This window comes from Ranitomeya imitator, chromosome 1, assembly GCF_032444005.1.
Source record: "Ranitomeya imitator isolate aRanImi1 chromosome 1, aRanImi1.pri, whole genome shotgun sequence".
Taxonomy (NCBI): domain Eukaryota; kingdom Metazoa; phylum Chordata; class Amphibia; order Anura; family Dendrobatidae; genus Ranitomeya; species Ranitomeya imitator.
In genome coordinates this window covers 710,488,172-710,510,602 of record NC_091282.1, presented here as the reverse complement: position 1 = coordinate 710,510,602, position 22,431 = coordinate 710,488,172, and the positions used below count along the sequence as shown (strand labels likewise).

The following is a 22,431-nucleotide window of genomic DNA, read 5'->3' as shown; positions in this document are numbered from 1 at the left end:
CACCCTTCAGTGCCTGTTCCACACCCTTCAAAGAGCCGGATCGGAAAACCCTACATTTTGCACTTTTCATCTTATTTTTATACCTGGCCAGTTTGCAGTAGAGATAGCTAAAACACAAAAAATTCTGACAACTGATTGCTTTCATCAGGGGAGCCAAAAAACCCTGATACAGATAGTCCCAATATATGGAAACCAGCCTAAAGTTTGACATTAAAGTTTTTAATTAACACTTGTATTGCCCATAAATTAGCACATTTTAAAAAAAAATGATGCAGTCCCTCTGTTATTCCTGCGAGGAATGTAGGAAAAGCCTGGCAGTCCGGCTAGGCCAACTCTCCTTGTTATTTAGGTGCGTCTCTGTGGATTGTCAGCTCTGATATGACCGCGTCAGGTCTCATGCAGACGTCTGTATTTTCGGACGGAGTGTGAGCTGACAAAACATCGGATCACACTCGGACCAATGTTATTCTATAGAGCCGTGCACATGTCCGATATTTTTCCGTGGGCAGAGCTGTTGAAGGATAGAATCACTGTATGTCCTCGTATGACCTGATATTCAGACTGAACTCGGCCATGCAAGGCAATGAGCCTGTGGAAACAGCGAACTGCACTCGGATGATATCTGGGTGCAGTCTGATATCCGTGCACTGACAGAATGGAGAAGATGGAGACATTTTTCTCCCTTTTCTCCTCATCCAAGAGAATCGGATCAGACTCTGATCAGTTTGATTTGGATAATTGGCCTGATTCTCTCGGATCATAGAATACATGGCCATCTGCACCGAGCCTCAGATTGAGGGTGTAGGAGTACAAGATTAATGGTAACACCAGACGTCTATTTATATATTTCCAGGAAGAATAACTGAGGGATAACGCAATGCAAAGTTGAAGAAAAGAGGTTTTCCCTACAGAAGTAATGATGAGGCAAGTGTATAGTAAAACAACCGTTACCAGGCAGCTTTACAGCCGCTTTATTAGCAGCGGATTCAGCCGACTCAGGCGGCCTGGAGCTTTAATGAAGGTGACACACAAGCCGCCCAATACTTGTTCAACTTGTCCAAGAACGGACAACCTCTGCTTTCTTGGCTGCGCAATGGGCTCTATTCTGGTATATGGTTCTGACTGGGGTAGAGGACACATTCCCCTGTATTAAATATCTCTCCTTTTCATAAAGAAGGGCTGCAGCATCTGAGGCACAGGACTGTTTAATACCATGCTGCTGGAAAAACGCTTAATTTTCAGTGATTGACACAAAGTGCTCCCTACCTTCTGTTTCACCTGACAGACAACACTTATCAGCCTATGTGACGCTCTTCTGGGTATAAGCGTCAGGTCCGCACATCAGAATATGACATTTACAGATGTGTCTGCAGAAGGTTGCCACTGATATACGTCATCTACGGGGCTAAACACTTGTTCGTCAGGTAAAATTATCTTTTTGTCTTGGTGGTTAAAGGGAACCTGTCAGCAGGATTGTGCACATTAACCTACACAGTGTCAGGTCGGCGCCGTTATACTGATTACAATGATACCTTGGTGGATGAAATCTGTCTTGTGGTTGTTTCTTAATCTTTATTTTAAGTTTTGAGTTAATGATATGATCGTGCTCCGGGGCAACCTGATAGATTGCTTCAGAGAAAAACAAAAAAAATCTATTTCTCAAAATGGTGCCAGATGCGCCTATGATAGCTGCTACTGTGCAGTAGAGATGAGAGGTGTTCGAGTCGAACTGTTCGCCAATTTTAAATTCGAGCTGTTTTGGGCGGTGTTTGAGTCGCTCGTCGAACAATTTGCCTAAAATTCGGCTGTTCGGGTTTCTGTTCGATAACTGTTCGTTCACCAAAAGCCTAGCTTGATTTGCACATTAAAACTGTTTGTCATTGTTAGGCCGGAGTCACATTACAGCGAGATATGGCAGAGTCTCGCAGGTTAAAACCAAGCTCTGGCACCGGCACTCCGGAGCGGAGCGTGCGGCTCCATGTATTGCTGTGCGGCCGCACGCTCCGCTCTGGAGTGCCGATGCCAGAGCTTGGTTTTAACCTGCGAGACTCGGCCGTATCTTGCTGTGTGCGATCCCGGCCTTAATAGACTGTTTCAGTGTATAATTGCAGCGCCCCAGAGATCTGGTCGTTGCAGTATGACACTCTGCCACTAAGGGGAGTGATGGTACGTCTGATGGCACTGAAGGAATTCTACTGACCAGGTATCACCAGCACACATTACACTTCACACTCCGGCCACTAGGGGGAGCAAAGGGCTTTATTTATTGGGCCACTCCTCACACTGGTAAAACTAGGGGTTGGATAGGAAGTTAGTCAGAAGCTGACTGGGTTGGATTCAGGCAACATCAGGTGGCAGGGGGTGTTGCAGGGAGAAGACACAGGGGGGGTCCCTGTCAGGCGTGGGAACCTGGCAGGCACCTAGCGACCAGAATAAAACGTTACGGAACCGCGCCTGCACACCCCGCGTCGGTATCCTAAGAAAGAGACACGGAGCGAAGGATATTGTGGAACAGTGAGAAATGAGATCAAGCACAAAGGAGAGCCAGTAGGAGTCGTGCCGTGAGACCGAGGCAACATCCTACTGAGGCGCGTAGCCGGTGGCCGGAACACCGAGGGAGTAACTGACTCTACGCTTTACTTCAAACTCCACAGGACAGTTAATTATAGGTTGGCTGTCTCACCTAAACACCTATGAAGACATAGGGGGCAACTGTGGGAGAGGGGCGTCTCTAGGGTCCCGGAAGAACTCCAGGCCTTCCCGTCATACGGGTGCGTCCTAGCCATAACATACCTGGGGGACGTTGAACTAGAAACATCTGGAACGAATTAGAAAGAACGAACGAACGAGAACAGAAGTTGTGAGGACTAGGGTTGAGCGAAACGGATCGTTCATTTTCAAAAGTCGCCGACTTTTGGCAAAGTCGGGTTTCATGAAACCCGACCCGATCCCTGTGTGGGGTCGGCCATGCGGTACGCGACTTTCGCGCCAAAGTCGCGTTTCGTATGACGCGCTTGGCGCCATTTTTTTCAGCCAATGAAGGGGCGTGGGCAGAGTGATGACATAGGTCTTAGGGGCGTGGACGCCTATCGCCATGTTGTCGCTTGTGCGCTGTAGCGATTTGCACTGTGTAACACCAGCTTTTCGAGAGAGAGAGAGAGAGAGAGAGAAGAATTCCCATTGACTTTGCATTGGGTTTCGGGTTTCGGTCGATCCTCGACTTTTCGCCATAATCGGCCGATTTCACTCGACTCGACTTTTGAGATAGTCAGGTTTCGCGAAACCCGGCTCGACCCTAAAAAAGTCAAGGTCGCTCAACCCTAGTGAGGACTATTCCAAATGCTCAGCAGGGTAGCACTACAACACACAGGCGCTATTGGTAGGCAACGATTTCCACCTGCAAAGGGAATTCTGGAAGTGCCCATCGGACCGGCCGGTCTCAGATAGCCCTGTTAAACGTGCTCTGGATTGCGGATCCTGAAGTCTTCAGTAAAGAGACTGCAACCTTGTGTCCTCGTTATTGACTGCACCTCACACCATCACCATCCACCTCACTGCGAAGCCCTGGGGACATACTTCACCTGTGGGAAGGTATACCATCCAGCTGCCATTCCATCCCCCCAGCGGACCCCATCCATTGTAGCTGACGACGGGCAGTGCAGGATGTCTTGCTGACCGATTTTCCGACGTGCACAAAAAACGTTACAATAAACGTTTTGTCTGCAAGACGGACCGCTATTTTACGACAGATCCAGTGTACGACGGATGAAATGGATGGCCATCCGTCACAATCCGTCGCTAATACAAGTCTATGGGACAATGCAGGATCCTGCATATTTTTGGCATTCTCAAAAATCAACGGATTGTGACGGATCTGAAAAGATGTAGTGTGAAAGTAGCCTAACCCAGTAAATCCTTTTGGGCCTAGTAGCAGTGTCTGCTACTCAGCAGAGTACCCCACCCATGAAGCAAGCTACCCCGCCTGCTTCCTTTCCCAATCTGAGGCCGGCATCACACTAGCGAGTTTTACGGACGTATGAGCGCATAAAATACGTCCGTAAAACACGCATTACACACGGCCCAATTATTCTCTATGCCCCAGCTCCTATCTGCCGTATTTTACTGATCTGTATTATACGGCTTTCTACGGCCGTAGAAAATCGCAGCATGCTGCGTTTGTCACCGTATTGCGCAAAAAAATCGCCAATGAAAGTCTAAGGAAGCCAGAAAAATACGGATTACACACGGACTAGCAGTGTGACTTGCGAGAAATACGCAGCGGTGTTAGAGAGAAAAGCCGGCAATTCAGTGCGTGTACAGTAAAATCACACTGACAGCTTACAGTAGAATAGGTGTATATATATATATATATATATATATATATATATATATATATACAGTTAGGGCCAGAAATATTTGGACAGTGACACAATTTTCGCGAGTTGGGCTCTGCATGCCACCACATTGGATTTGAAATGAAACCTCTACAACAGAATTCAAGTGCAGATTGTAACGTTTAATTTGAAGGGTTGAACAAAAATATCTGATAGAAAATGTAGGAATTGTACACATTTCTTTACAAACACTCCACATTTTAGGAGGTCAAAAGTAATTGGACAAATAAACATAACCCAAACAAAATATTTTTATTTTCAATATTTTGTTGCAAATCCTTTGGAGGCAATCACTGCCTTAAGTCTGGAACCCATGGACATCACCAAACGCTGGGTTTCCTCCTTCTTAATGCTTTGCCAGGCCTTTACAGCCGCAGCCTTCAGGTCTTGCTTGTTTGTGGGTCTTTCCGTCTTAAGTCTGGATTTGAGCAAGTGAAATGCATGCTCAATTGGGTTTAGATCTGGAGATTGACTTGGCCATTGCAGAATGTTCCACTTTTTGGCACTCATGAACTCCTGGGTAGCTTTGGATGTATGCTTGGGGTCATTGTCCATCTGTACTATGAAGCGCCGTCCAATCAACTTTGCAGTATTTGGCTGAATCTGGGCTGAAAGTATATCCCGGTACACTTCAGAATTCATCCGGCTACTCTTGTCTGCTCTTATGTCATCAATAAACACAAGTGGCCCAGTGCCATTGAAAGCCATGCATGCCCATGCCATCACGTTGCCTCCACCATGTTTTACAGAGGATGTGGTGTGCCTTGGATCATGTGCCGTTCCCTTTCTTCTCCAAACTTTTTTCTTCCCATCATTCTGGTACAGGTTGATCTTTGTCTCATCTGTCCATAGAATACTTTTCCAGAACTGAGCTGGCTTCTTGAGGTGTTTTTCTGCAAATTTAACTCTGGCCTGTCTATTTTTGGTATTGATGAATGGTTTGCATCTAGATGTGAACCCTTTGTATTTACTGTCATGGAGTCTTCTCTTTACTGTTGACTTAGAGACAGATACACCTACTTCACTGAGAGTGTTCTGGACTTCAGTTGATGTTGTGAACGGGTTCTTCTTCACCAAATTAAGTATGCGGCGATCATCCACCACTGTTGTCATCCGTGGACGCCCAGGCCTTTTTGAGTTCCCAAGCTCACCAGTCAATTCCTTTTTTCTCAGAATGTACCCAACTGTTGATTTTGCTACTCCAAGCATGTCTGCTATCTCTCTGATGGATTTTTTTTTTTTTTCAGCCTCAGGATGTTCTGCTTCACCTCAATTGAGAGTTCCTTTGACCGCATGTTGTCTGCTCACAGCAACAGCTTCCAAATGCAAAACCACACACCTGGAATCCACCCCTGACCTTTTAACTACTTCATTGATTACAGGTTAACGAGGGAGACGCCTTCAGAGTTAATTGCAGCCCTTAGAGTCCATTGTCCAATTACTTTTGGTCCCTTGAAAAAGAGGACGCTATGCATTACAGAGCTATGATTCCTAAACCCTTTCTCCGATTTGGATGTGGAAACTATCATATTGCAGCTGGGAGTGTGCACTTTCAGCCCATATTACATATATAATTTTATTTCTGAACATGTTTTTGTAAACAGCTAAAATAACAAAACTTGTGTCACTGTCCAAATATTTCTGGCCCTAACTGTATATATATATATATATGTCAGTGAGACACATATATGTATATATATTATTATTTCATACAGCGCTAGATAGCTTTAAAACCGGTAATTCAATTGCCGGCTTTTGCTATCTCCTTCCTAAACCCGACATGATATGAGACATGGTTTACATACAGTAAACCATCTCATATCCCCATTTTTTTTGCATATTCCACACTACTAATGTTAGTAGTGTGTATATGCAAAATTTGGCCGTTCTAGCTATTAAATTTAAGGGTTAAATGGCGGAAAAAATTGGCGTGGGCTCGCACGCAATTTTCTCCGCCAGAGTAGTAAAGCCAGTGACTGAGGGCAGATATTAATAGCCTGGAGAGGGTCCATGGCTATTGGCCCCCCCTGGCTAAAAACATCTGCCCCCAGCCACCCCAGAAAAGGCACATCTGGAAGATGCGCCTATTCTGGCACTTGGCCACTCTCTTCCCATTCCCGTGTAGCGGTGGGATATGGGGTAATGAAGGGTTAATGCCACCTTGCTATTGTAAGGTGACATTAAGCCAAATTAATAATGGAGAGGCGTCAATTATGACACCTATCCATTATTAATCCAATAGTAGTAAAGGGTTAAAAACAAACAAACATTATTAAAAAGTATTTTAATGAAATAAACACAAAGGTTGTTGTAATATTTTATTCTACGCTTAATCCATCTGAAGACCCTCGCTCTGTAACAAAGAAAAAATAATAAACCAACAATATACATACCTTCCGAAGATCTGTAACGTCCCACGATGTAAATCCATCTGAAGGGGTTAAAATATTTTACAGCCAGGAGCTGTGCTAATGCAGCGGTGCTCGTGGCTGTAAAACCCTGGGGAATGAAGGTAAAGTAGGTCAATGACCTATATTTACCTTCATTTGCGGCTCTTTGTTACAGAGCGAGGGTCTTCAGATGGATTGAGCGTAGAATAAAATATTACAACCACCTTTGTGTTTATTTCATTAAAATACTTTTAAATAATGTGTTTTTTTTTTAACCCTTTACTACTATTGGATTAATAATGGATAGGTGTCATAATTGACGCCTCTCCATTATTAATTTGGCTGTATGAAATATTAATATATATACATATATGTGTCTACTGACTGATATATATATATATATATATTTAAATATATATATACATATATATATATATAGACAGTATATATGTTTTTATGTTTTTTTTTTACACATGGATCCCTTGTATATCCGTATGTTGGTTTTGCAAGCCTGCGAGAAAAACACGCAGTACGCATGCCATACGGATTACATACGGAGGATGCCATGCGCAAAATACGCTGACACACCCTGCCTACGGAGGAGCTACGGACCGCTATTTTGGGGACTTTTCTGCGTATTATGGCCGTAATATACGGACCGTATTGTCTTACGCCGAGTGTGACGCTGGCCTAAGGGCTCCTTTCCACTTGCGAGATAAACGTCCGTGTCTCGCATGTGAAAACCAAGCTATGGTGCGGGCATTTGGGAGCGGAGCGTGCGGTCCCATGTGTTGCTATGCAGCCGCACTCTCCGCTCTGGAGTGCCGGCGCCACAGCTTGGTTTTCACATGCGAGACACGGACGTTTATCTCGCAAGTGGAAAGGAGCCCTAACCCCTCGGCTCTGGGGTGTCCCCTCTACTTCCAGCTCTCTCCTCACAGGTGGACTACCGCATGAATTCACACTGTGGCAAATCTTTAGGGCCCAGGCATAAGAAGTCGTTGAGGTAATGGATAATATGTGCCCCCTTTGAAACATCCATGATGACCCATTCGAGGAAGCAACTAAAGGCCTCAAATAGTGAGCAGGACATGGAAAGACCCCATCGGCAAACAGCGATCTGTGTAGTATGCTCCTTCACAGAAGCAGCCCAATGGGAGGAAACTATTCGGAGGCACAGGTAGTAACCGGAACGCCCCCTCAATGTCTGCTTTGGCCATTAGGGTGCCCCTTACCAATCTCTTGACCCGCCTGATTGCCTCGTCAAAGGAGGTATAGTACATAGTACTATACTTGGGTCTGCGTCGATGTTGTCGTTTACTGACCAGCCCCTTGGATATGACAAATGGTGGATTAGTCTGAATGTATTGGGTTCCTTTTTTGGCACAACTCCCAATGGGGGTACCAATACGTCTTCTAAGGAAAGTGTTCTGAATGGACCCGCCGCCATTCTACCTAAAGATATATTTTTTAAATTTTTTTGTCACGACGTCTGGGTGTTGGTAGAGTGAGTTTAGATTTTTACTCCAGCCTTTCTTGATTTTAGAAGGGCATGACATGCCTATATCTGTGTCTCCTCCTCCTTTTACTCTGACACCTCTTTTCTTTTTGCATGACTATATGTACTTGTTGTGACTTTTCCACGTGTTTGTTGTGTCTTCTGAGCAGTTTGTCAGCTTTTGGACACCTTTGTGTCTTCTATGTGTTTGTATGTGTTTGTCTACCATTGGTTTCAATGGGGTTCGACGGTGTTCGTCAAACACGCCCCAATCCGAAGAACTGAGCCGAACTTGAACACAAGAGGGGTGGCTCAACACTACTGTGCAGGTGCAGCCAGCGCCATTTTGAGAAATAAATTTCTCAAAAAAATTCTATTACTAAATAAAATAATTACATGGATATTATAGATGTGATTGTGCTACAGCGCCCGACGCCTGCAGAAGAGAATTATTATTTTTTCCCCAAACCATATTATATTCAGTATGTAAACTACGGGGTAGGTCACTGAGGGATCAGAGACCTGTCAGAAGCCATACACATGATTACCTAATCAGAGCACCACATGAAGACCCCCCACAGGCCGCCCCAGAGCACGAGCATATCATTAACTCAAACTGAAAATAAAGATTAAATAACCACAAGTCGGATTTCATCACCCAATGTATCAGTGTAATCAGCATAAGGCTGCCGTCACACTATTAGTATTTGGTCAGTATTTTACATCAGTATTTGTAAGCCAAAACCAGGAGTGGGTGATAAATGCAGAAGTGGTGCATATGTTTCTACTAGAAGGTGGCCCGATTCTAACGCATCGGGTATTCTAGAATATGTATTTATGTACCGTATGTATATAGTAGCCACATAGTATATAGCGCAGGCCACGTACTGTAGTATATAGGAGGCATGTAGTATATAGAAGACAAATACTACGTGGCCTGTGCTATATACTATGTGGCTGCTATATACATACAAATTGTAGAATACCCGATGCGTTAATACAGGCCACGCAATATATAACAGTGGCCACGCAGTATATAACACAGCCACGTACTATATAACACAGCCCACGCAGTATATAGCAGCCACACAGTATATAACACAGGCCAAGCAGTATATAACACTGGCCACGTAATATATAGCACAGTCCACGCAATATATAGCAGCCACGTAGTGTATAACACTGCCCACGCAGTATATAACAGTGGCCACGTAATATATAGCACAGCCCACGCAGTATATAGCAGCGACGTAATATATAGCACAGCCCACGCAGTATATAGCAGCCACGTAGTATATAAAGCTGCCCACGCAGTATATAACAGTGGCCACGTATATAGCAGCCACGCGGTATCTAACACAGCCCACGTAGTATATAGCAGTGTGGGCACCATATCCCTGCTAAAAAAATAATTAAATAAAAAATAGTTATATACTCACCCCTGGGATCCACCGAAGCTCCGGCGATATGCGCGCGGCTGTCGCCATCTTCCGTTCCTAGGATGCATTGCGAAATTACCCAGATGACTTAGACCGCTAAGTCTTCTTGGTAATTTCGCAATGCATTGCCGGGAACGGAAGATGTCGGCAGGCGCGAGCGGCTCGGTGGACTACGGAGGGTGAGTATAGCAGTTTTTTTGTTTTTTTATTATTTTTAACATTACTTTTTTTTTACTATTGATGCCGCATAGGCAGCATCAATAGTAAAAAGTTGGGGGCACACAGAGTTAATAGCAGCGGTTACGGAGTGCGGCTATTTTCTTCCGGACTGTGCCCGTCGCTGATTAGTCGTGGCTGTTTTGCCGCGACCAATCAGCGACTTGGATTTCCATGACAGACAGAGGCCGCGACCAATGAATATCCGTGACAGACAGAAAGACGGAAGTGACCCTTAGTCAATTATATAGTAGATTATACTTTTCCTCTAGGTTCACATTACGTTCAGTGTCTCCGTTAAACGGACTACGTTACACCGCGGCATAACGCGGTGTAACGTAGTCCGTTAACGGCGCCATTGAATGCAATGTCGGACGCATCGCTAGCGCACGCCCACAATGGGCGTGCGCCAGCGATGCGTCCGACATTGAGTGACGGACTCGAGACGCGGGCTGCAGCGTTTCCGGGTCCGTCACTGCTAGCGCAGATGGAGCTAGCAGATGCTCAATCTGCGCTAGCGCTGTGCCAAAGTCGGCACTTGCGTTAGTGCAGTCCATTTAACATATGCGTTGCACGGACTGCACTAACGCAATGTGAACTAAGCCTCCACTCCTGGTTTTGGCTTACAAATACTCATGTAAAATACTGACCAAATACTGCTAGTGTGACGGCAGCCTTAGGCCGGCCTCACACTAGCGTGTTTTACGGACATAAGAGAGGTGCTGAAAATACGGATTGCATACGGTACAATGCTTCTCTATGCCCCAGCTCCTATCAGCCGTATTTTACTGATCCATATTATACGGTCTTCTACGGCCGTAGAAAATCGCAGCATGCTGCGTTTGTCACTGTATTGCGCAAAAAATACGCCAATGAAAGTCTATGGGGGCGAGAAAAATACGGATTAGACACGAACCAACAGTGTGACTTGCGAGAAATACGCAGCGGTGTTAGAGAGAAAAGCCAGCAATTCAGCGCGGTGTACAGTAAAATCACACTGACAGGTTAGAATAGAATAGCTAAGATAAATGTCTACACATAGTATAGGGGTATATATATATATATATCAGTGAGACACATATATGTATATATATTAATATTTCATACAGCGCTAGATAGCTTAAAAGCCGGTAATTCAATTGCCGGCTTTTGCTATCTCCTTCCCAAACCCGACATGATATGAGACATGGTTTACATACAGTAAACCATCTCATATCCCTTTTTTTTTGCATATTCCACACTACTGTTAGTAGTGTGTATGTGAAAAATTTGGGCGCTCTAGCTATTAAATTAAAGGGTTAAATGGCGAAAAAATTGGCGTGGGCTCCAGCGCAATTTTCTCCGCCAGAGTAGTAAAGCCAGTGACTGAGGGCAGATATTAATAGCCTGGAGAGGGTCCACGGTTATTGGCCCCCCCCAGCTAAAAACATCTGCCCCCAGCCACCCCAGAAAAGGCACATCTGGAAGATGCGCCTATTCTGGCACTTGGCCACTCTCTTCCCATTCCCGTGTAGCAGTGGGATATGGGGCAATGAAGGGTTAATGTCACCTTGCTATTGTAAGGTGACATTAAGCCAGATTAATAATGGAGAGGCGTCAATTATGACACCTATCCATTATTAATCCAATAGTATGAAATGGTTAAAAAAAAACACACATTATTACAAAGTCTTTTAATGAAATAAAAACACAGGTTGTGTTAGTATTTTATTATACTGGTAATCCACCTGAAGACCCTTGTCACCTGGAACAAATGTAAAAAAACAAACAACTATATTCCATACCTTCCGATGATCAGTCCTGTCCCACGCTGTAAATCCATCTGAAGGGGTTAACTAATTTTACAAGCAGAAGCTCTGCTAATGCAGCTGTGCTCCTGCCTGTAAACCCCCTGGGAATGAATGGAATGTAGGTCAATGACCTGTATTTACCTTCAGTCGCGGTGATGCGCCCTCTGCTGGATGTCCTCATATGAACGCGAGCCTGGGAACTTTTCAGAATATTTTCACCACAAGGTGATATCTTAAGCACTGATCTGTTCACGAAAGTGACTGACAGAAATAGTCTTCTATGCTATGACAGCTATCACCCAAGAAGGATGATGGATTCACTCCCTTGGAGCCAATTAGTCCGGGTACGAAGGATTGTTTCAGATAATGAAGTTTGTGACAAGAGATTAGAGGAAATGTGTAAGAAATTTATCCATAGAGGCTATCCTAAGAGGAAAGTGATTGGCCATAGGGATAAGGTAACTAAATTATCCGATGGTGTTTTGCAAACTCATAGAGATAAGGGTACCATTTGTTTCTACATATTGTCCAACCAGTAATGATATTGCAAATATTTTGAATAGACATTGGGGGATACTAAATAAAGGGATGCCTCATATTCAGGATTTCTGTTCACGTCCCATTCTTTCATATAGACGGGGGCGGAACCTAAGAGATAGATTGGTGAGATCGGATGTTGGCACAGGCAAGGTGGCCATCCAAAGGACCTTGTGTCCACCTCGGATGGGCAACTTTCCCTGTCTCAACTGCGCATGTTGTAGCAATATGCTAAAGGGCGATAGCTTCAACCATACCCGGACTGGTAAAAAAATTATGATCAAAGAACGTTATATGTGCTCCTCTAAATTTGTCATTTATCTGATATTGTGTCCATGTGGACTTATGTACGTTGGGGAGACCACCATGGAGGTTAGAGCACGAATAAGTAAACACAAGAGAACTATAAGAACAAAATTGCTTGAATTACCGATCCCAAAACATTTCAGTGAATGCAGGCACTCTATCAATCAACTGCGATTTAGGGTTATCGATGGGGTCCCTTCCCTATCTTGAGGAGAGGGGGTGATAGGACACAGAGATTAAAACAGAAGGAACTAAGGTGGATCTCGAAGTTGGAGACCCTACAGCCCAAGGGCTAAATGTTGATTATAATCTCCAAATATGTATGTCCTGATCCCCCTTGCCTCTATGGGTGGTCAACATCTGTATATTTTTAATTATGTGCTGATTTAATTTTTCTTTTTCTCTTCTACAGTATACCTGGGATTTGACATCCAAGGGACATTTGGAGGACACGGAGGATTTTTCCTTCTCCCCTTGCTTCATTCTAATGTTTTGGTATAATTCCCTCCTTTGGATCCTTGCCTGCCAAATCGCCATGTAGTGGATCTAGCCTATGTCTATGTGTGGTCTGTTGCCATGGAATTGGCTGAGTCCGCGTCCTTCCTGTGAGCGCAGGTCCAGGGTGTCACGTGGGCTGATCGGGGGTGTGGGCGTTTACTCGCTCCAGCGCCTCCTTGCCGCTCACGTGATAGCCCTGTGTACCCGATGACTCGGCGATGACGCTTGGTCCTGGGCGATCGGCGCGTGCGCTGTATGCTGCACCTTTGTGATGGTCACATGATCGCCATCGCTGGGTGTGCTTCGTGCGCATGCGCCAGCGTTCACTGGCCGACGGACACCACCCTGTAGGGGTGTAATTATTGGCCTTGGATACTTTATGCGCCTTTTTATGGAGCAATCTGCGATTGGATAAGAGATCTGTTTACAAAATTAACAGCCGGGGATTGGTGGAATGTCACCATGACAACGGAACAATGAAGCTATGATTGGGGCAGTTATCTGGGGTCCTGCTCTCTTTTACACTCTGTATATGGTATTCACATGATGTATATGAGACTAGATGTTTTATTGCTTGTGTTTTATTATAGATGTATTGTTTGCACGTATTGTGTTGTTTTTATAATCATTAATAAAGGCCGCCCCTTGTTGGTGATTGGTGCCTGAATAGGCTCCACACTATTTAAGGCCGGTTTCACACGTCAGTGGCTCCGGTACGTGAGGCGACAGTTTCCTCACGTACCGGAACCACTGACACACGTACACACATTAAAATCAATGCATCTGTGCAGATGTCATTGATTTTTTGCGGACCGTGTCTCCGTGTGCCAAACATGGAGACATGTCAGTGTTCGTGGGAGCGCACGGATTACACGGACCCATTAAAGTCGATGGGTCCGTGTAAAACACGTACCGCACACGGACGTTGTCCGTGTGCCGTGCAGGAGACAGCGCTACATTAAGCGCTGTCCCCCCCACTGGTGCTGAATCCGCCATTCATATCTTCCCTGCAGCAGCGTTTGCTGTAGAGAAGATCTGAATAATTGTGTGTAAAATCCTGATCCGGAATTATCTGGACGTGTGAGACTGGCCTAAGGTGGCCATGTATGATACATTGTATACTTGACAAAGGCCACTCCGGCCGAAACGTTGTATTCCTGTGATGGCAGAATAAAGATTTTTTCATGAAAACTTTTCACCTGGAATGGATGCTGCTCCTTCTTTTTCTTTTGTTACTATTGGTCCAGTTGGATCCTGGGACTTTGGAGCGTGCACCCTTCATCTGAGTGCTGTTGGTTGATTGCCTTATAAATGTACTGTAATTGTCGTCAGTAGGGTTGAGCGAAACGGATCGTTCATTTTCAAAAGTCGCCGACTTTTGGCAAAGTCGGGTTGGCCATGCGGTACGCGACTTTCGCGCCAAAGTCGCGTTTTGTATGACGCGCTTGGCGCCATTTTTTCAGCCAATGAAGGAGCGTGGAGAGAGAGAGAAGAAAAAAAAAAAAATCCCATTGACTTTGCATTGGGTTTCGGTCGATCAGACCAGATTTAACTAGAGAAACAAGATCGGTGATGCTTCTCATGTTTAACCAACTGTTTCACACTATTAGATAAAGGTCTTTGCATTCTGGGGTAGCAGGATGCGTTGTTACTACCTTCTAATGTTAGGTGATGCTTTCTCGTGCTAGTCCCACACTCTTCCTGGCTTTCGGGTTCCATCAATAACTTGGAGGTGTCCTGTTTTATAGATTTTTCTATTAAATCATATCTGTAATACTGTAATCACAACATGACTAAGGATAGTTCTATGTCCAAAAGATGTTGATTTTTAACTTGATGCAATATTTTTAATGTACCTGGAACCTTATAAGTTGTACTAATTAATTAGTGAATTTCTATATCCAAGTGTCTAGACCCCTGTTTGCTTTGTCAGCACCCATTACAGCTAGGTATATTATTCTCTGGAATGCTCCAAGGCCTCAAAGAAAGTAAACGTTGAAGATCCGGAAGGGGACGAGACTAGTCTGGCTGTGTCCTAGGCTGGCTCTTCCCATCGTTGCTGGTGATTAACATATTTCCCTGGAGTGTACATAAAGACTTGTCAATCACTTACAGCAGCGCTGGGAAGAGCCGGCCAGGTGCAGAGCTGGAATAATCTGGTCTCTGGCTATGGGTCCTGGCTGGATCTTCAATGTTTACTCTCTCTTACAAGATGAAGCATTTCAGAAAATAATATACCTGGCTGCAATTCATGCTGTCCGTGGTTTACGACATGTTTGAATGAGTTCCAAAAATGGGTGAGCAAGTGCGCTCGGCTGTATTTGGAGTAGAAGCCGTGAAAGAAAAGCGCAGCATGTGCATTGCCACTTCTCCCATCACTGCTACTGGCAAACTACTCTTAAAGGGGCCCTAGACGTACAGTGGTGGGATCCACATCTTTTAGACATTTATGATATATCGTGTGGATATTTATCTGACATGAGACTGTGGTAAATCAGCGCCGTTTCTTATGCCCCATGTGGTTACGGGCACCATGTGAAATAATTGGTGGATTATCGGTGTTTACCAAGCCAAACAAAATAAAACTGCGTATAAGTCCAGCAAAGTTCATGAAGCGTTAGGCTATGTGCACACGCTGTGGATTTTGCTGCGGATCCGCAGCAGATTGGCCGCTGCGGATTCGAAGCAGTTTTCCATGCGTTGAACAGTACCGTGTAAACCTATGGAAAATAAAATCCGCAGTGCACATGCTGCAGAAAAAAACATAGCGTTGTTTATTCCGCAGCATGTCAATTCTTTGTGCAGATTCCGCAGCGGTTTACACCTGCTCCTCAATAGGAATCCGCAGGTGTAAAACTGCAGGTGGAATCTGCACAAAATCCGCAGGTAAAACGCAGTGCTTTTTACCTGCGGATTTTTCAAAACAGGTGCGGAAACATCCGCAGAAGTTTCATCTACGTGTGCACATACCCTCAAGGTACATTTCCACCTGCCGACCATGGCCACTGAATGCCACCGGTTGGCTATAGACAAGTTTAGGCAGACGGAGCAGAATTTTATGCGTATGGTCAAATTGTTAATCTGATGGTCCTGTGTGCATAGACTATCATCGGCAGCACATGTCCTGCTTACAGGGGATGACGATAATGAATCTAATGCATGAATCGCCTAATAAATCAGCACTTTGCCTCTTCCTTGCGCCATTGCTGGCATATTCCCATAAGCCGATAATTAGAACGATTATTGGTTTCAATGAGCCATTTTGTAAGAGACTGTAGGAAAACTGACGGCATTTTCATGAAGTCGTCATAAAACGATTCACAGTTATAGTTTGGTTGAATAACTGGGCTTTACTGTATCTAAGTGCTGGGCGCTAACCTACAACCCGAGACCTCGTCTTTAGACATCAGTTTACCATTCTTCGAAAAGTGCTAATGATAATGAACAGTGAGTAAATGACGGACACGAGTCTGCAGTATTTGTAAAAAGATGAGTTGTAGTTTTGAATGACACCATTATTTTATCATATAATGTACTGGAAATCGGGTAAAAACATAAAAATAAATTTCAAGCATAATGAAATGGTCAAAACCCCCAACATTAAGTCCTGGTTCTTTTTGTTTTGTTTTTACATCATTCATTAAAAATGACCTCCAGTCTCTCACATCAGTTCTACCATGTTTAGTAAATGCTTATATTCCCGATGTAGTCAGTCTGGACCGTCATTTCTTATAACACGGAGCTGATCATCTTATTCCTTCTGGCTGAGTTTAGGTAAATTGACAACTGGGTGTTACCGCTCTCTATCAATGGGTTGTGTCACTAGACGCTATCCAATCAGGGTGGCAGTAGCAGAATGACAGGAATAGTAGCACCCAGTTATCAATATATTCCACTTTTTCTAGGTAGAACCATGTGCGTTACACAACAGACACTAAAGAGAAGTTCCATGGAACATAATGCATGTACATCAGGATGAAGGAGGACAGCTGGGGATCAGAAAGGTTATCAAATGACATAATTGATATGGAAGCCTCTTAAAGGGGTGGTCAAGAGAATAAAATCTTTTTGGTAGGAATAGCTCAGCCTGCTTAATAACTTGCTCCCCAGTTATACCCCATAGCTCCTGTTCTGAGGCTTAGGCCGGGATCACACACAGCAAGATACGGCCGAGTCTCGAAGGTTAAAACCAAGCTCTGGCACCGGCACTCCGGAGTGGAGCGTGCAGCCGCACAGCAATACATGGAGCCGCATGCTCCGCTCCGGAGTGCCGGTGCCAGAGCTTGGTTTTAACCTTCGAGACTTGTCCGTATCTCGCTGTAGTGTGACTCCCGACCTTAAAGAGAACCTGTCACCATGAAAATGCAGTCCGATCTGCAGGCAGCATGTTATAGAGCAAGGGGGGCTGAACAGATTGACTGTGTTATAATAATCTAACCTCTGCTCTTTCTGGGATTGTTAGGACCGCTCACTTGACCATCAGTGGTCTGATGGGTGATTTGATCAGTGATCGACAGCTTTCTTGTTGTATAAGTGTGGATACAGAGACAGGTGGCAGTGAGAGGACCGCCCACCAGACTACTGATAGGACCGCCCACCTGACCAAAAATCCCAGAAAGAGCAGAGATTTAAATTAAACCACAGGTTATATTGAACCTTTTCTTACAAAACTATATATCAATCTACTCTGCTCTATAACATGGTGCCTGGAGACTGCATTGTCATGGAGAGACAGGTTTCCTTTAACCTGATCTAGTCCCACCCTTCACCGACTCCAAAAATGCCAGCTCAGCCAATCACTAGCCACAGCACTGACCTGGCTATGGCATTGAATGGGCATAGCTAAAAAGCAAGGTCCACCTCAGGGCAGGAGTTGCGGGGGATTAAGCTGTTGGATGCATTACAGCGATAATTTTTAGTGATGAGCGAATATACTCGTTGCTCGGGGTTTCTCGAGCATGCTCGGGTGACCTCCGAGTATTTTTTTAGTGCTCGGAGATTTCGTTTTCATCGCCGCAGCTGAATGATTTACATATGTTAGCCAGCATAAGTACATGTGGGGGTTGCCTGGTTGCTAGGGAATCCCTACATGTAATAGAGGTGGCTAACAGATGTAAATCATTCAGCTGAGGAAAACTAAAGCTCCGAGCACTAAAAAATACTCAGAGGTCACCTGAGCATGCTCGGGAAATCTCGAGTAACGAGTATATTCGCTCATCACTACTAGTTTTACATCCTCTATATCCATTTTAGCACTGCCAACCAGTGTCCTGTTACATGATGGGATCAGCCCAGTCTCCCATGAAGCCTGGCCTTTTAGCTGAGCTTCACAGCAGTACCGGCATTTTTTTGGCCATTTGTGACTTTTTTTTTGTAATGAAATCTACAAAAGAGACAAAATAAACCGTTAATGCAAAAATGGTTTTAGATTTATTATTTGTGACAAATGAAAACAACGCATTCATTAACATATTCATGGCCTAACTGCAGAGTGACGTAGAAATCAGTGCTCAACAAAGTGGAGTCGTTAAAAGCAAAACGTAAGCCGAGGCGGAGAATGGAAGCAGCACAATCTACTCAGCCGGCAGGTGAAATGTTATCAGACCAGTCTCTGCTCAGTCCTTTGGCATCTCTAGTGAAGGTGCTAGAAGCATTTCTTTCAAGGGTTTGTCCTCCCGAGTGGCAATCGTGTAGGATCACAGGAGGGCGCTATTGAAGATGAGCGCATTCAGCATTGTGGTTATAGGCGGCCATAGCATTTGACATTCTCCATTGCATATACAAGGCCATTGTAATAAAACGAATGGAACCGGAACATGTTTAACCAGTATTGATTCAGCATATAAAAGCATACCAAAACCTGAAAGGACACTTCCTCATCATGGAAAGACCCCTCTAGTACAAGGCAAATAGAGAATAAAAAAAAAAGACCTTAACCAACAACTCAATTTCTTTTTCCTTCTTGCATTTCTATATGACGACAGGCCCAATGCAAAAAAAAAAAAGGATATATTATTTTAAAAATGAAACTTTCATTCATGAGACAGGCCTGTGAAAGGAATATATTTATATAGATATGCATATATATATATATATAACAAAATAATACATGTATAAAAATATTACGTGACTAGTCGTGTTACATTTTATTTATCTGGTTTCCTTGGATCAAATAATGAAAAAAAAAGAAACCTTATAATAGCTATTGCTGCATTATATATATCCTTGTTACACGAGATAAACTAATACCTATAAGATTTGTGAAGGTGGTCCAAAGAAAAAAAAGGCAAAGCCAGATGGAAGAGACCTCCATTAATAAGAGGTAATATATATACAGAGCGCTGGGTGCGGATGGGACGTAGATACAAGTATGTGAACCCGGGAATCAGGTGGTAAAAGCAGCAGATATACATACAGCACCCGGCATTGTACACAACCATTTAAAACCACAAAGACGTAAAATCTTAAATTATGTCTAAAAGTCCAGTGTTATTTACTCAAATAAAACAGAGACGTGTAAAACCGAACTGAGGATAAAAAAAAAAAACCTGGAACGGGACCCGGCCGCAAAGGCAAACCTGGAGGAGCGGCGCCCAACTTTCCCCTCCCCCGGTACAACGTGGCAAATCCCATTCAGGAAGAAGAGATAAAATCTAGGACTTGTTGGCAGAGCCGGAGGACCGCCGGAGCTTAATGGACATGCGACTTTTGCCGGTCCGGGGTGACACAGAAGACGCCAATTCTGAACCACCACCCTGAGACAGCAACAGTTCGTTCTGTTCATCACTTGGGAAAGAGCCTAAAAAAAATGCCAAAAAAACACAATTAATAACAATAAATAAATATACGTTAACAGAGGCCCACAATCTACTTTTATTTCCTAGATTGTGAGGGCTTGGGTCCTTAGCACCAGTGTATTGATTCTGGATTACCTTGTAACTCAAATGTCTGGCATTTTACGTGTGCCCTCTGAAGTGATAGAATAGGTTGGTACCATATTTAATAATATTTTTGGGAATTAAATCATTTAAATAATTTTACATTCATCACAAATTGGGAAAAGTCCATTATATATTATAATAAATATTTGCCTTTTAGAATATTTAATGGGACGAATACCAGACTATTAGGCCATATTCAGACCACATTTTGTTGCCTGGTTATGAATCCTTCTGACGAGCCTGGAGTGCCCCAACAGAGCTACAGCCTTCAATGAGGCAAATTGGGTCCAAAATATGAAGCCCTACTACAACATTACGTGCAGCTACAAAGATGGACAGGAGGCCAAAGCTTCATATTTTAGACTGAGTTGAGGGTGCACAACTGAATCCTTGTTTTGGGGAATTCAGATGGAACCTTTCGATGCAGTCATGAATGGGCAGAAAAATGTGGTCTGAACATTACCTAAGACATGTAATTCTACGCACAGATTTCATACATGACAGATGCAAACACCATGAGAGACTCCGCTGACTAATGGGGCTGGTTCTTTTCCAGTAAAATAGAAGAACCTTTCACAGTCAATGGAGTCCTTCACTTGTTTCCATCCGTTGTGTAACAGATCCGTTCTCTGCATGAATTGTATTTCTCGGTTTATGGAACGATACAAAGAAACAGAAGTGCAAAATTAATGTGTGAACAGAGCCCAAGTTATATTCTTATATCTTGGCACCTGAATACGATACGATACACTTTATTGATCCCGAGGGAAATTATGGATAGCCATAGCCATATATTATATACAGCCCATATCTAAGGTTTATAATCCACATTATATTGCGTTACATCTTATGTAAAACTTGAGCTTCTCTCTGTTGTGGAAGCTATGAATCTCTTTGTACATGATGTTGCCCCATAAATCGGCAGCAATAAATCAGCTGATGAAGTAGTAATTTACAATACACGAAATGGGGGATGAATTATGTGTGATTAAAAATGGTCACATGCATGATCTTCATTAACAAGGAAAGCTCAGCACCACTTAAGGCTCCCACGCACATTAGACTAAAGTCGTCCAAAGCCAACGATGTGAATGGGACCAGGCAACAGTCTAACATGTATGGGGGGCCTCCCGACTCTACCATGACAACTGATGTCGGGGGAGAGAAAGATGGGGCACATTAGACTTCCAATGGCCTCTCCTTTGTTCTCCAAAAAATAAGCTGTTGCCGGAAGATTCCTCTCTCTTCTAGAGAACACGAGAGAGGGGTTGATCGTTCTTCTACAGAACACCGGAGAGTGCGGCTGAGCGTTCTTATAGAAAACACCAGAGTGTGGCTAAGCATTCTTATAGAGAACAAAGGAGAGTGCATTTGAGCGTTCTGGTAAAGAACAAAGGAGTGTGCAGTTGAGCGATCTTACAAAGAACACAGGAGAGTGCGGCTGAGCGTTCTTGAAGAGAACACCGGAGAGTGCGGCTAAGCGTTCTTAAAGAGAACAAAGGGGAGTGCGGCTGAGCGTTCTTGAAGAGAACACTGGAGAATACGGCTGAGCGTTCTTGAAGAGAACACTGGAGAATGCGGCTGAGCGTTCTTGAAGAGAACACAGGGGAGTGCGGCTGAGCAATCTTCTAGAGAACGCAGGAGAGTGTGGCTGAGCTTTCTTGTAGAAAACACAGGGGAGTGCGGCTGAGCTTTCTTGTAGAAAACACAGGAGAGTGCCGCTGAGCGTTCTTGAAGAGAACACTGGAGAATGCGGCTGAGCGTTCTTGAAGAGAACACAGGGGAGTGCGGCTGAGCAATCTTCTAGAGAACGCAGGAGAGTGTGGCTGAGCTTTCTTGTAGAAAACACAGGGGAGTGCGGCTAAGCATTCTTGAAGAGAACACTGCAGAGTGTAGCTGAGTGTTCTTGAAGAGAACACAGGGGAGTTCAGCTGAGCATTCTTGTAGAAAACACAGGAGAGTGCGGCTGAGCGTTCTTGTAGAAAACACAGGAGAGTGCGGCTGAGCTTTCTTGTAGAAAACACAGGAGAGTGCGGCTGAGCGTTCTTGTAGAAAACACAGGAGAGTGCAGCTGAGCGTTCTTGTAGAAAACACAGGAGAGTTCTAGAGAACACCGGATAATGTTCAAAGTACTTGTGCAATTTAATAGTAATCTTTGTTCAGAAGAACATACATATTTACATTTACAGTTCATTGCCTTGGTAAGTGGCAACCACTGCAGTCTACCAGAGGTGGATGGCTTCATACAGCACTTACAAACTCTGCTTTAGAGCTTGTAACCCTGCTTATAGCTCCCCTATGTTCTTCCAATGTTGCAGAGGCAAAGGTGCCTCTGTTTGCAGCTTTGGCTTATCTACATAATGGCTTCAGGGTATAAGCCGTCAGTGCCGTCTTCTGACACCAGTGCGGAGTATATGGCCAG

The 22,431-nt window shown here is 44.2% G+C and overlaps 1 protein-coding gene and 1 long non-coding RNA gene across 5 annotated transcripts in view; one reads left to right on the top strand and one right to left on the bottom strand.

Annotated features, from left to right (window-relative positions):
* The window catches only part of LOC138643208 (uncharacterized), a 31,959-nt gene that overhangs the window by 1,129 nt on the left and 8,399 nt on the right, over positions 1-22,431 (top strand). Inside the window, exon 2 of the long non-coding RNA XR_011314152.1 lies at positions 854-924. This is a non-coding gene — a long non-coding RNA (uncharacterized lncRNA). The remainder of the gene's footprint in view (positions 1-853; positions 925-22,431) is intronic.
* The window catches only part of RALGAPA1 (Ral GTPase activating protein catalytic subunit alpha 1), a 314,621-nt gene continuing 310,665 nt past the window's right edge, over positions 18,476-22,431 (bottom strand). For 3 of the 4 annotated variants that reach the window (XM_069732024.1, XM_069732041.1, XM_069732049.1), the window contains exon 40: positions 18,476-19,867. In XM_069732024.1, coding sequence (XP_069588125.1) covers positions 19,722-19,867 — 146 coding nt within the window. In that variant the 3' untranslated portion in view covers positions 18,476-19,721. The remainder of the gene's footprint in view (positions 19,868-22,431) is intronic. The other variant, XM_069732032.1, reaches the window with a different exon arrangement.